Here is a 15,177-nt window from a genome sequence, read left to right on the forward strand (position 1 = left end):
CCTTCCAGTCATTAGTACAGAACCTTAAGCATTAAATCACCACCCCGGTTCACTTAGAGCCCGTCATTTATTGATTATAAAGAAGGAGAGGCTAAATGAGTCTTCACTTTTCACTTACAAGTGTGTTTAGTGTGTGTAAGTGTGAGTGTAAATGTAAGTGACCCTGCCTTTCCCACTGATCGGTTAAGAACTGCAGCGTAGACGTATCGGGGCATGTGATTAGTTGTATGTTGAGTAATTCAGGCGCAGTGACGGAGCTATTGACTCAGCTATTGACTCGGCTATTGACTTGCCTTCACCCGGGTGGAGGAAGAAAGAGAAACGTATCGATTGATTGACCCCAAATTAGCCCCTGCATTCCAACCCACTCAGTCAGTTGGGATATCTCCATTGGAATCCGGCTGTCAGCACAGTTTATCTTTTTCATCTGTTCATCAAGCTCTGAACAATGTAGTCATGGTAATGTTAGCTTCACCACTGGGGATAAATTAACGCTCTAATTGGTTAACGATACACCATCTATCTCCCGTCAATACTCACGGTAAAATGGTTTCTTTTTCACATTGGCTTCTGCATTTCTATAAGGATTTGTTTTCGAGAATGTCGTGGTGCTGAAATGCTTGGTGCTGGTACAGTTTGGTCCAAAAGTCTGACACCACACTGCAGATCTGGGGTTTTATTTGATTTGATTTGATTTAGTCAATTTAAAAATGGAAATACACCGAATTTTTTTTCAAATCTGGCAAATTTCAAACCAATTTTTTTTTTTTTTTTTTTTTAAATGTATACATATGGAAATGTTTGAATAGTTCATTTTGAACGTTCTGCACTATTTCTAAATCACTATTTAAAGGTAAGCACATTCGTGATAATGCCTGTGCGAATTCCTGTGTAAAGAACGTCAGACGTTTCTTGAGCCATATCCCTTCCACCGAAGCAGGTATTCAGACGACACTCGTCCCTGCCCATGGAGTCGGCGCCGGCTCGAGTGCACGCTGTCATTAAAGCAAAAGGTGGGCATACCGAATACTACGAAACTCTGAAATGGATCTAAATATTTCAGAGATTCGAAGTCGGTGCCGAGAATCGAATTCGTAATTAAATATTTTGTATCAAATTAGTCAAGAATGCAAAGAAGTGTATTCACTAGTGCGGTCAGACTATTGGACCTCTCAAAATATTGACTTCGTGATGGCTGAGAGGTGCGTGATTACCAACTCGAAACCAAAAAAAAAATGGAAGACCGTCATATTTGAAACGATTAGAAAATTCAGACATTCTCCAGATTCTAATCTAATACTAATCACGCTGACAAGAGAAGCTGTGCTCACTAACGTTTAAAAAAAAACGAGTATAATTTATATAATATTAGTAATATTGGCTTGATTTATATCCATATTCGTAATTGTATTTATTCTATAGACAGAACGCTGTTTTACATCATGCACCTTTTAATTTCCTGCCTTTCTTAGATGTTCATTCATCATTCCCTCTCCCTCTCTCTCTCTCTCCGTAAGCTGGAGGCAGATCGTTGTTCAACATTTATTTCTCCAGCTCTTTACTGTTGGACTGCAGGAATTGGCAGCTCGATTAGAGCTCATTGATTTTGTAGTCCTAAGTACACTGATTTTCGAAATTCTCATTGATCCAGGTTTTAAATCTCTCTCTCCTTCGCTCTCTCGCTCTCTCTCTCTCTCCGTTTCTCTCTCAGTCCACCCTTCATGCCATTGACCATACACTATCAATACGGTGCTTAAAAGAGTTTAAAAGGCTATTCTCAGAGAAACAGAGATGCACAGGGTAATAATGAATTGAGTCTTGTCTCTGTGGCGGTGTGCACCATGGGTTGGAAACCCCGAGAACCGCCGAGTACAATGCCGAGGAAAAGAAGAGGAGATTGTGACAAGGAGAAAGAGAGATTTTTTTATGTTTTCTTCTTTCGCTGACTGTTTTGGACAAAGCCGAGGGTTAGGCTTGAAAGGAAAGACAGAGACCTTAGCAGACAAAGAGTGTGTGTACGTCTGCGTAAAAGATCTTTTCCAACTCTTGAGTATCAGCTTGAGTTTCAGTCGGAACAAAAGGCGCTCAATAAATCTACTGATTAAATAACTGATTAATGATTGATGTCTTACTCAATCATTTTGCTGTCGCAAAGACTATGGAGAGCTCTGTGTGTGTGTGTGTGTGTGTGTGTGTGTGTGTGTGTTCTCATGTTTTTGAGAAAATGAATCTCTTTGTTCCCTCCACTGTGTTTTCATGACTGTCTGACATAATCCAAATATTATTCCTTTTCAGTTCAGGGGTCAAATGCTGACTCGTGAATTAAAGAGCCATCGCCTTTTGCGCAGAATTCGTTCTGCAGCACACCTTATATAACAGACGTGGAGTCGTATACCATAATCTTACTGCACTACGTCATTCGGCTTTTGTTCTTCATCTTCCGACGTTAAGTCACGATCTCTTCGTTGACTTCTTTTTTATTTATTTATTATTTTATTCTCGCTCTCTGTCACTCCAGCGTTCCGTCTCTCACCTGTTCTGTCATTTTATTTCATCTTTTCTGCCCTGTCCTTTTGGCGCTCTGGGGCCGCTCTCCTATTGTGGTCAGATCCCACTTTGCCTGTGCTGACCAATGAGCTGGCACTGCCTGCTGTGTCCCAAAGAGCAAGAGGGGCGGAGGGAGGGAGAGGAAATCGATAGGAGAAGTGATGAGGAGGGGAGGTGTAGATTACTGTCTGGAGGCCTTGGGGCTGGGGGGCAGGGAACAGGGTTTGGTGTGTGTGTGTGTGTGTGTGTGTGTAGGTGTGTGTGTGTGTGGTGGGTGGGTGGGTGGGGGGGGTGGTGGTGGTGTAGGTTTGTTGCTTAGGCCTTGGAGATGATGTTGCAGCTTTCTTTTCTTAACTTCCCTGTAAGGACGCGGTAGCTAACGCGTGCCTCGATGATACGTCCAATCAGAATTGGCGTTAATGCGCTGCTGGATCTCAACGCACCGATCATGGTAGTTGTTTTGAGTTTAAAGCTCCTTGTAGTTCGGTCTGAAGAGGGGAAATGCAGAAAGAATGGAAGGAACGGAGATGGGTGGAAAGTATTCAGGTGTGTGTGTGTGTGTGTGTGTGTGTGTGAGAAAGTCAAAAAGAGATGAGAAGACAGAAGAGGGTGAAAAATTTTAGAGGAATCCTAGACTGTGTAATAGCACACACAAACACGCATACACATACACACACTCAGCGATTATGATAAGGACAATGAATATCTCTAATAAATATCACTACTATTGTCCCGATCTCCCACAATAAAGAAAAGCAGTGAGGGATGACACCGGGACTGGCCGGGATATTGGCAATATATCAGCATTGATTATTGGGTGCACTGACAGAGAAAGAGGAATAGAGCGGCAGCGGGAGTTAATAAAAACTAATAAAAGAGACGAGTGAGGGAAGAACAAAGGCTTTAGATGGATCTGCTTCTCTTACTCTGAACTACAGGCAAAGACAGCAGCAGCAGGAGTGATGAAGTGCGTGTGTGTGTGCGTGCACTTGGTTTTACTGTCTTTATGCAGCCCAAATGTCCCAGCAATCATAGATTTTTGTCATTGTGAGGACAGTTTGCTGGCTCATATGAGGACAAATGCCTTTTAAATGCAGCTTGCAAAGCTTTCGAAAAGCTAGAAGAGGCGAAGGATTTCGTCTTCGGTTACTCACGGTAACACTCGATTTGTCGTTTCGAGTATACGTCGTAAAGCATAGTATTCAACACCGGCAGCGAAGCTCATAAGAAACTCTTACAGGAACATCACGTGAATTTTACATGTGCTTTTTTTTTTTTTTTTTTTTTTTTTGGACACATTTTACACAATGAACTTAAATTCACATTTAGGATTAGTTTTTCAGATTTTCTCACAGTGGGTAGAGTTGCCTCCTTACAGCTCCAGAGTCCCCAGTTCGATCGTGAGCTCGCGTTACAGTCTGTGTGGAGTTTATGCAGTCCGTATAGGATTTCGCAAAGTTTTTGTTTTTTTTGTGTGATTGCTTGAAGCCAGAAATGCTTGAATTGGCGAAATTGCGATTGCACGAAATTGCCTTTCACAGTGATGTTCGTTGGTAAATGAGACCTTTTAGCTGTACTCATGTTCGATGCACACGAAGCCATCGAGGAGGGCTTTGGTTGAATGTGCATCGGGATGACGTCACGGGATGTGTCTTGGCCCAAATCTGCAGAAAACCGGCGGTAATTTTGCATTCATTTGATTTCGCATTCCTTTCTGCGGTCACAAAACCCCGGAGGGACTGTTTCTGTGCATCTTCATGCCAGTAGGTCGACTGGCTAAGCTAAATTTCAGCGGTATTGCTACACACTGTTGTCCGTGCCAGGTTATGTCCCCACCTTGCTCCCAGTGTTCCTGGGATTGACTCCAGAACCACCATGACCCTTACCAAGAGAAACAGCTCACTGATGATGAACGAATGATGACTTTCTCAGACGAATAAGCCTTTCACGTTGTCACATATTGCCGATGTCATGTGTGTTCCTTGTTTGCACAGCATGTAACATTTTAAAACGCAGACATTTTCACTTTCCATGTGGGAAGCTACGTAGCTACTGTATGAGATCGTTGTGATCTTGGGATGTCAAGCTATGTTTAAAACGATAAGCTAATGCACTATATGAGAAAACACACAGTGTGTGGGCGCACGGTGGCTTAGTGGTTTGCACGTTTGCATCATACCTCCAGGGTCGGGGGTTCGATTCCCACCGTGGCCCTGTGTGTGCGGAGTTTGCATGTTCTCCCCGTGCTGCGGGGGTTTCCTCTGGGTACTCCGGTTTCCTCCCCCAGTCCAAAGACATGCAGGGTAGGCTGATTGGCGTGTCTAAAGTGTCTGTAGTGTATGAATGGGTATGTGAATGTGTATGTGATTGTGTGCCCCGCGATGGACTGGCACCCTGTCCAGGGTGTACCCCGCCCTGTGCCCGATTCTCCATGGGATAGGCTCCAGGTTTCCCTGTGACCCTGAAAAGGATAAAGCGGTATAGAAGATGGATGGATGGACACAGTGTGTCTGTGTGTATTGTATACATGTGCATATGGACGCCACTATGTCCGTATGTTTTTAGCATTCCTGATCTTCATTCTTCTCCAGCCAATCCTTCACATGCATGAGTTACCACGCACGTACTGTGGTGATTGATGTAAGTCTGCACTTATAAACATTCATAAATGCTCAGACACTCGTACACACCCAGGACCCCATGAACATAATTCATATGTATCATTTGGGTGGTTGGAATGAAACCTTTGAGTGGCGTGAGTGGGTCTATTTGTGTGCGTGTATGCATGAAGGTAACACACAAGGGAATGGTCACACTCGGTGCCTGCATATACACGTTATTCATGCTATTCACTCATACATATGTAAACCTGCTTCTGTGCATTCATGTATAGACGCTAAAGCTGTGGACACTCCCCTAGTGCACATAATCTGCTCATATTTAACTATAGTCCGCCAATTTGGGTCTTCTGGATCAGGAAGGACGTATCTCCAAATCCGCCAGGAAGTATTAAGAAGCAAATGATGCCTTAAAGCTTTGTTAGGAATTGCTACTTTGTGTGCTCATTTGGGAGCGCAAATCTTCTGAGAGCAGTGAGTCATGGGGCAAGAAAGACTGCCAAGTGTGAGAGATGAGAATAGATGTGTGTGTGTGTGTGTGTGTGTGTGTGTGTCCATTTTATTTGGAAGTTTTTTTTAATGAAAATACTAAAATAATTAAAAAAAATTATTGATAGGAAAAAAAAAAAAGAGCTTTAAACAAAATACAGAGCACAGAGAATATTATTTTCGGGATGTTTGTTACACAGGGCAGTAATGCTTACTACATTTATATAAGCCTTTGTGTGTGTTATGTATGAAGGTGTGTGAGAGAAGACATCCATCAGTGCGTTAGAAAGCACGAGATAAACAGTGGACTCAATTTGACATCCCGTGTCTAGTATATGTGTGTGTGTGTGTGTGCTATGAGAGAGAAATAGAGAAAGATGTGATGTCAATTCGAATGTGCCACAGTAGTAGTAAGGCGCTTCACTGCTATTGATTGGGCCACCTTGTTATTGATGAATTTAATTTCGTCCCCTCTTTTGTCAAAATGTCACCGCCACTTAACGACGACACACACAGACACACGCCGACATGCCTTCTCATAATACACCAGTCCATTCTTCTCGCACACATTATGGCCTGCTGCTTCATTCATACATTTCAATATAAATCACAGATCCAACACCAGCTGCTGTGCTATATGTCTGTGTCTGAATAATGTGCTTTTCTTGCTATGGTAATTTACAATCCCCTGAACTTGCACATTTCTGCAGCTGTCAAAATATGATGGTCATTAATAACTTCAGACCACACCATCGATCACGACAGGCGTGGCACGTTAATGACGTAAATGTTCTGTATATTAAAGTAGCCTCAAAATTAGAAACAGAATAGTATACTCTAATAAATATGTTGAGGTACATTTTAGCAGCTCCCTCCAGCACTGTCGGTAGAAGAGAGGTTTTTTTTTTTTTTTTCTTTTTGGAATGAATAATTTGTTGAGAACATCCTTTGGTGTGTTTGATCTGTTTCTCAGCTCCAGATCATATGCTCTTCTATCTCTAACAAACAACCCTGTGTGGGTGCAGGCTTATTTGTGTATTACACCCAGGATATCAGAAGAAGGGGTGATGAGGAGGAAGAGAACGGGTTCGAAGAGGTGTTAGCTCCACATCCTGCCGACACTGTCTTATTTTCCTCTCCTTCAATCTCACACTCTCTCTCTCTCTCTATTCCTTTTCTCCTATCCTTCTCCCCTTCTCACATGCGTGCAACCACACTCAGACTCTACCAGAAATAATTGCTTTTGTCTGAGAGGAGTGCACGAGGGAGGGAGGAAGGGAGGGAGGGAGGGATGGAGTGAGGGAGGGAAGGCCCGCACAGCCTGCTACCTCTGTACATATTAAGGGGGACATGCGAGGGACAACTGGTCACTTTTCCCTCTACCCCCCCCCCCCCCCCCCTTCCGTTCCTGTGTAGCACAAAGTATAGTGCGTATGCAAATGCACTCTGAGGACCCCTAAAGAAACTATTCACTGACCATCATCTTCTTTTCTCCTGGTTTTATTTCTTTCTTTTTTTTTCTTTTTTTTTTTTTTCAATAAATACTGCGCTTGCTCCTGCATGAACTTGCTAGGTTTAAAGCTGCCGTAAACTTATTGACATATTCAGCTTCTTCTTCTTCTTCTTTTTTTTTTTTTTTTAAAAATGTTAGCTGTAGCTTCCATAGTAAACAGATTGTGTAGTTTGTGACCTGTTATAAGGTCACAAGTTTGCATTGTTAATCAAGGGTAGCAACAATCCAGTGCACGTGAACCACTTTACATTTTGCCACCTGACATGAGAGTCATGAAGAAAATACACCCTTGTGACATTTCTACTTGCAACTTTTGAAACATAAATAAACACACAAAGGCACCACAGAACGGTTCCACTTCCTTACCCTTTTCACCAATAATGCTTTACCTTGCCAGGTAGACGCCACTGTCAATCATCTGACATGGCCACACAGTTCTGATCAGTCAGAAAACAGGAGTTTTCCTGGCATTTAACTGTAATTAAACCGTATGAACCCATAAAGGTTCTGTATGTAACCCTATAATAGGGCGTACTGAGAGGGTTGCAGGTAGAACCACTTAGGGATGAGAAACTTTAAGCTGTAATCCAAAGAATCCTCAAGGAACCCGTTTTAAAAAGAGTGTATGTGTAGGACCAACATGTTTGTACCTTTGAGAAGACAGAGATGAAGCTCCAATTTTCAACGGACAGAAAGTTCATTCTCTGAAACTATTTCTTTTTCTCCGAGTATTGATTTATTAACTACTCCGTAGTGTTCACTGTGGAACATGAGGGAGTGACTTCCAAACGCAAGTCTTTTGTTTTGTTTTGTTTTGGTCCATATGCCAATTCGTTCGAAGGAGGTTGATCTGGTCTTGCTGTCCAGCTGTCGTAATCTGTCTGATAGAAATAATTCGAAAAATGGATTCAAATCCAGCTAGGGTATAGATGACGTAAGTTCCTAGGAGACACACAATTACTGGCTGAATGCTTTTACAGTAATAATGTGGAGATTTATTTCAAATGTTCAGAACTTTCAAACTTTAAACAATTTGATCATGGATGATCTGTTCAGTCAGCAACTTCATCATTAACATTGTGGTTTTCTAGCTAGCTTTTCCCAAATAAATGCTGAAACTGGGTGGTATATATATCTTATGCTTTGAATGAACTTTTTGTTTAGTTTATACGTGTGGGGGCGGGGGGACACAGTGGTCTAGTGGTTAGCACACTTCCCTATGTGCACCTTCGGGGACGGGGGCTTGAAACTTGCCTCTGCCCATGCAGAGTTTGCATGCTGTCCCTGTGCCTTCGGGGTTTCCTTCCTTGTGTTGTAGGTAGTCCAAATTGTGTGTGGGTGAGTGTGTTTGATTGTGCCCAGTGATGGGTTGGTACCCCGCCCAGGGTGTCCCCCACAATGTGCACCCGAGTTCCCTGGGATAGGCTCCAGGCTCGCCACGATCCTTTGTAGGATAAGCGGTATGGAAAATGGATGGATTGATGGATATGAAGGAGGTTGCAAGAGGAGGAAAGTAAACTTTACAGCGTCAACTTCACTTGAAAACCAAAAGTATGTTGTTGTATGACTCTGTAATGACTCAGTAATGGCAATGAAACAGAAAGTTGAAGGTGAAACACATTTCAGGATTGTGACTGAGTTTCTCAGCACTCATATGGTAATGGAATACTTTACTAAAGGGCGCCTTATTCTTTCCCAAGATAACACTTAATAATACCTTTCCACAGGTCTATTACATGCACCTGTTGGGACAATCTACAATTACCCTCCATTCTGAAACTCCACAGAGGGTTTTAGCTAATCATTAAAGTAAACAGTGAAAGGCTTCACTCTTTTTAGCCCCGGCGGGTGTGTGCGAGCTCGCAGCCTGGTGCAATCGATTCTCCAACACCCCCCCCCCCCTCCCCCCTCCCATCGACTGCAGTGTTTAGCCTATAGATTTTTCTATTTAAAAAATCTATATTGACAATAATCTTCCGTGTAAGTGCGCGGTGCTGCGCAATGTCGCGATTGACAGCACGTGACGAATCGGCGTTCGGAAGCGGAACCCAACCCCCCCCCCCCCCCTCCCTCCCTCCTAACACCCCAACCGCACCTTGAGCGCGCGCTGATCCTGCTACAACTCACGTGGGCACTTCACGTTGTGAACGACCCTTATCTGCTGCGCACATCCGGTCAGCAAGGAGCTATCAATACAAACGCATTTATATTCATACAAGATTTAACGTGGCTTTGATTAGCCAGGGGAGGGGTGGGGTGGGGGGGAAGGATATCAGGCCTAATATAGGTGTTTTTTTTTTTTTTTACATAGGCCTACAGTTCCCCATAGTAGCCTGTGGTATAATAGTAGGCCTTTATAGTAGCCTCTAATTACATACACGGGTATATGCGTTTTGAAATGTAGCCCATGTCACTGCAGTGACAATTGTCTTATTGAAGGTACGAGGAAGCCACAAAATCAATGTCAAGCAGCTGGACTACTATGAGAGAGAGAGAGAGAGAGAGAGAGAGAGAGAGAGAGAGAGAGAGAGAGAGTAAGGGGGGGTAGAGGGAGGGAGGGAGGGAGGGGGTGGGGTGGAGGATGAGGTGGTGATGTGTGTGAGTTGTAGGCGGCTTGGCTCTCGTTTCCACGTCGCGGCAGCGCGGAGGCAGAGCGCGCGCGCATTCGGGAGGGAGTCTGGTCGCGTGAGCCATTGGGGTTCCCGCATAACGGGAACAGACAACAAAACACGCAGGCGGACGGACCGGGAAATAGGCAAGTGATCTTCAACAACAACAACAAAACAACCCCAACAAACAGCCACAAATCCAGCGACGAAACAAGTTTTTTTTTGTTTGTTTGTTTGTTTGTTTTTTTTTGTAAACATTTCCAAGTGATTTATTTATTTATTTATTTAATCGCTTTTATTTATTTATTTCTTTATCGATTGATTGCGTTTTAATTAGCGGAGTGTGACAGAGCGGCGGTGGGAGGGGCGAAGCGCCGGCGAGCACATTATGTTGCCTTATTATTGACGTTTATATAGAAATAGATTAGACTTTCTTTTTTTTCTTTTTTTTAAAAAAAACAAAACAAAACAAAACAAAACAAAAAAACAATACCACTTAATGTGGCGGATTTCGACTAGATCAGGCTGTGAGTGTGACTCTGAATGTGGAAGCGACTGTGTAGCATGTAGCTGTTGGAGAAAAGCAGATCCATAGCTAAAGACCAAATAAACGAACCAAAAGAACAAATGCACCAGAATAAACCACAATAAGCACTGTTTTATTTATTTTATTAGGCCTATATTATTTTGTTTGCTAGTGTCAGGACGTGAGCGCTTTTCTCGTATTAGAAATAAATGCTGAGATCTCCGGTTATTATCTGTTTTATATATAGCCAAAGTAAAGGCACGAGGGGAGGGAGGGAAAGAAGCGGACCTGCGTGTTAAATACACTGTCGAATTTATAAATAAATCGCCTGATTCAAAAGAAATTCTTTAAAAAAAAAATTTTTTTAAATTTATTTATTTATTTTTTTTTGCAGTGAGATTTGCAAACGCATTACGCTGTAAACCGCAGCTGGGGTTCAGCAGGTGTAGCATTGTAGCATACCAGTGAATGTTATAGCATCAGTGAAGAGATCAGTGTGAGTGAGTGTATAGCCTATAGTCTGTCCGCCTGTGTGTGGGTTTGTGTCTGAGCTTTATGCTTTTATCTCTAGGCTTATTACCCAGTTCAAAAAGTGAATGTATACAGAATTAAAATAATGATGAAAACGTGATCGGTCAGCATGCCAGTGAGCACCACGCCGAGTTCCTATCACTGATAAAACTTGGTGTACAATGCCAAAGAGATCCCGAACACAGCCAAAGCCGAACACGAGCGAGCACGAGGTGAAGACCTGCACATCCGATCTCAGCTGCGAAGAAGAGACCGGCGACTAGAAGCAGACTGTGCTGTAATAACGCCAAAGCAAGCCAAAAAAATTAAGAACAATAATTAAAATACCAGCACCTAGGGGAAGAAAAGAAAGTCCAAAACAAAAGCCTGAAGACGAAGGAGGATCATGTTTGTCCCCTTGCCGCTGCCGTTCGTCTTGCCGAGAACTGCCTCCGAGCTCCGTGCCTGGCGCCTCAAGTCTCCGCCGGCTGCGCGCGCGCTCTCCGGTAAGATTCTCTCCTCTCTCTCTCTCTCGCTCTCCCTCGCTCTCTCATACACACACACACACACACACACGCAGCGTGCACCCGGGCTGTGCCCTCGCCAAATCATGTCCTCTGATGTCCCAGATCTTGGAGATCAATCGTCTTTTCCTGTTGTGTCCACCGTGCAAAAACAGATCGCTCACTTCCCCACGCGCGCGCCTTTATGTCGTATCCTAGGAATAGTGGGATTTTGGAGTCGTGGTTGAATGTAGAGCACAGCTATTTTCCAAACAAAAAAAGGGCAGAAGAAGACGAATCATGCGCAAAAAAAAGAAAGAAAGAAAAAAAAGGAGAAAGAAATAGGCTTACACTGGCTAGAGATCCAAAAACAACAAAACTAACAAAAAAAAAACAAAAACCCAGAACTTCATTTCTCACGAAGCGTATACACTAGAGCTGATTAAATAAGACCCAGATATGAGAGCCAGTCCTTGCGATTAATGTTTTGTTCTCTATCTTTCCTTTTTTCTCGTATTTATCCGCGTGCTTTGCTCGCTCCGCTCTGCCTCCGGCTCCGTCTCTCCCGGACTAAAGTCTGGCGCGCGCCGGCCCGGGAATATTCATGCCGCGATATCGATCCTGCGGAGATCGATTCCGGGGCCGGCGGATCGCGGCACACAGAGAGGATAGAGAGAGGCAGACCGAGCAGAGCAGGAGGAGACAGGAGACCGAATGAGAGACATGCACGCTTTTATTTCTACATGCTTTCTTCTTCTTCTTCTTCTTCTTTTTTTAAAAAATCTTTTGCAAGAATTCAAGCTGGATGTGTTTTAGTGGAGCTGTTCAGTATAACACAGGACTGAATCTGGTGTTTTATTAGAAGAAAATGGAGATGATGTTGGTGTTGCTTTGGATCCATGCGTGGAAGGTTCGGGTGATGTTTCTGGTCTGTATAAGCAGCCAGTCTGCTGCAGGACAGGATGGCAGTTTGCTGGGAACCTGGAAAAACAGGAGGGATGTACAGGGGTTTAAACTACACCCGGATTAAACTGAACGCTTTCTGTGCACATGCAGCAAGAGAGAAAAAAATCCCAAATGAACATGTGTATGTGTTAATGATCGCTAAGCAGTTTGGTGTGTGTGTGTGTGTGGAGTGTGACTGACACTCAGGCCTGTGCAGTTCTGGACATAGCCACTCGTTTATACTGTGATTCAGTTTGCTCTCTATTTGTTCCTCAAAATAATAGGTACACAGCAGGGTCTGTACTGTAAACAGGAAATGTTATTCTGGGAACTATAGGCTACTGATGTCTTGCCTTATGCCATTTACTATTATTTGTGATTGCAACGTCTCGCACTTAACAGTAGGCTTAAATTATAATAAACTGCGCCTTTGGTAATTACGGTAAATTGTGATGTACCACTTAAGACACTAGTCTGTTTACTACGGTAGTTTGGGGGCGTGGTCTAAATTAGGCTAATTATTGAGAAAACTAACTTATTTTTAGGGGAGTTTTATATATATATATATATATATATATATATATATATATATATATATATATATATATATATATAAAAAGTAGGTCATATTTTTTCATTATAATTTCTCAGAAACTAATTCTTGTCCATTCCGCTGTTTGCCTACTTATTCAGCACCTTGTTTACATGTCTGTGAGAAAGAGGAGGGCTGAAAATGGCGAAGGTCAGACTGGAAAAAAAAAGAACTAAAGAAAGTCTGAAGGTGTGAAAGAGCGAGAGAAAGTAGGTGATGACATGTTGAATGAAACGTGTTGGCCTGGGGGGAAAAACCAGACGAGTTTGGATTTGGAGGCGAAACGGAAACGCTTGAACGTAGGGAGCGCGCACGTCATGGACGCAAAGCGCGCGCCGCACTCTTCACTGATGCGCATGCGCAAGCGCAAGGCTGTACCGTATTCACTCTAGAGTGCACGGTTTAGACAGGATTTTTTCCCCCTGTTTACATTAAATAACAACTGGAGAATGTATGTTTCTAAAACGCACTCTAATAGATTGGTGTTCAAACATCAACCTATCATAGCTGGTGTAGTGTGCACATACACTATGATGTTTGTACTGAATAGGGTTTATTGTAGGCTGTGCCCACAATTTCAAACGGTTCACTTATAATTAGCTCTATCTAGGCTATATTACAGATTTATCTGCCTTAAAGGTTTTTTCTACTGCTTATCATACCAGACAACAGTTTTATTTGTATAGCTCTTTTAACAATAGACATTGTCACAAAGCAGCTTTACAGAAACGTATCAATTCAGGATATAGATTTTACGTTTATAAATTTATCCCTAACGAGCAAGCCAGAGGTGACGGTGGCAAGGAAAAACTTCCTGAGACGACATGAGGAAGAAACCTTGAGAAGAACCAGATTCAAAAATGAACCCATCCTCATCTGGGTGACAATAAATAATGCAATTATAAATAATTCCCTTCTATAACTGTACACTACATGGTGAAATAGTGCAGTTGTGTAACCAGGAAATTCATAACCAGGAGACTTGTGTACAGAACCGTTCATGGCAATTGCAGTCCTAAAGCTATCGTAGCATAACAGTTGCAGTTCAAAGCCATTGTCATTGTTTTTAAGTAGTGCCATCCTCTGTAATCTTATTGATTACTTCAGTGGTTATGGAGAAACATGCATACGCAGCAGCCGGTGCAACCTGGGGGGGAAAAAAAACTGTATTATTGTAGCCAGACTACACATTATTTACACCATTTTTGTCAAATTGTTTCAAAGGTGATCCATGTGTTACCAAAGAAAATCTTGTCGATCCATTTCTGGTATATGGGGCTCTTCCCATTCAAGCAGATAGGAGCCTGGTCTTGTATGACTGGAAATAACTATCCAGGGGCATTTACAAGATGGCCGCAGAGTGGACAGACTTTACTAGAAGGACTTGGTTTTGACAGTCATTTAAATGTAGTGTGAGTTTAGTATTCCTACTACAGTAGGAAATACTGCTTGCACATGGGAAGGCGTAATTGTGCCAAGCAGTGTGTGTGTGTGTGGGTGGGTGTGTGTGTGTAAGCTGCAGCTAGGGAGTTCAGGTTAAGATGATTGTCAATGACAAAATATCAGCTTGGGCTTGTTAGTAGCATAATGCAAAATCAATAGACACAACAAAGATGTCAATATGGCATGCTTTATTACTTTGAGCTCTCTCGCTCTGTTTCTCTCTCTCTCTCTCTCTCTGTCTGTCTGTCTGTCTCTCTTTCTCACTCTCGCTCTCTGTGCAATACAGAGATTGTTCTCCATAAATGCAGCATACCTTATTAATGAATGCATTAATGAATGAATGGACTGCACATACCAACTCTTTCCTGCTCTGTTTTGTCAGTTCATAGTGTTTTAGTGTCAACACTATAAAACATCACCCCCCCCCCCCCCCCCCCCCCACCGCCCCAAATAAATAAATAAATAAACAAATAAACAAATAAATAAATCATGCATTTCCCATCCATTGCGTTAAATTAAAGCCATTTGGTCTTGCATTTCAAATATGACAAGTATTCATACATCAATATTGCATTTCAGTGTGATCATAGACAGAGTGCTAAATGACATTAAGTCATAGTTTTTCTTACAGTTCAGTGAAGCGCAGAGAGAGGGAGAGAGAGAGGGTGAGTGAGAGAGAGAGAGAGAGAGAGAGAGAGAGAGAGATGGCCTCCACTAATGGCGTTTTAATAGTGATGAAGTCTCATGGTTCATTAGCAGCAGTGAGAGATATTGAGTTTCACCCGGTGAGAAATGACCTTCGCCTGTGTTCATAAACACACACACACACACACACACACACACACACACTATCGTCACTGATCGCAGGCACTGAATTCAAAG

The 15,177-nt window shown here is 42.7% G+C and overlaps 1 protein-coding gene across 1 annotated transcript in view; it reads left to right on the plus strand.

The window, feature by feature from the left end:
* The first annotated feature begins 9,805 nt into the window (after nucleotides 1-9,805).
* pou2f2a (POU class 2 homeobox 2a) overlaps nucleotides 9,806-15,177 on the plus strand; it is a 48,756-nt gene continuing 43,384 nt past the window's right edge. Inside the window, exon 1 of the mRNA XM_053680920.1 lies at nucleotides 9,806-11,318. Within this exon, the coding sequence (XP_053536895.1) occupies nucleotides 11,219-11,318 (100 nt within the window). The 5' untranslated portion in view covers nucleotides 9,806-11,218. The remainder of the gene's footprint in view (nucleotides 11,319-15,177) is intronic.

The sequence above is a fragment of the Ictalurus punctatus genome, chromosome 1 (assembly GCF_001660625.3).
Source record: "Ictalurus punctatus breed USDA103 chromosome 1, Coco_2.0, whole genome shotgun sequence".
Classification (NCBI taxonomy): Eukaryota; Metazoa; Chordata; class Actinopteri; order Siluriformes; family Ictaluridae; genus Ictalurus; species Ictalurus punctatus.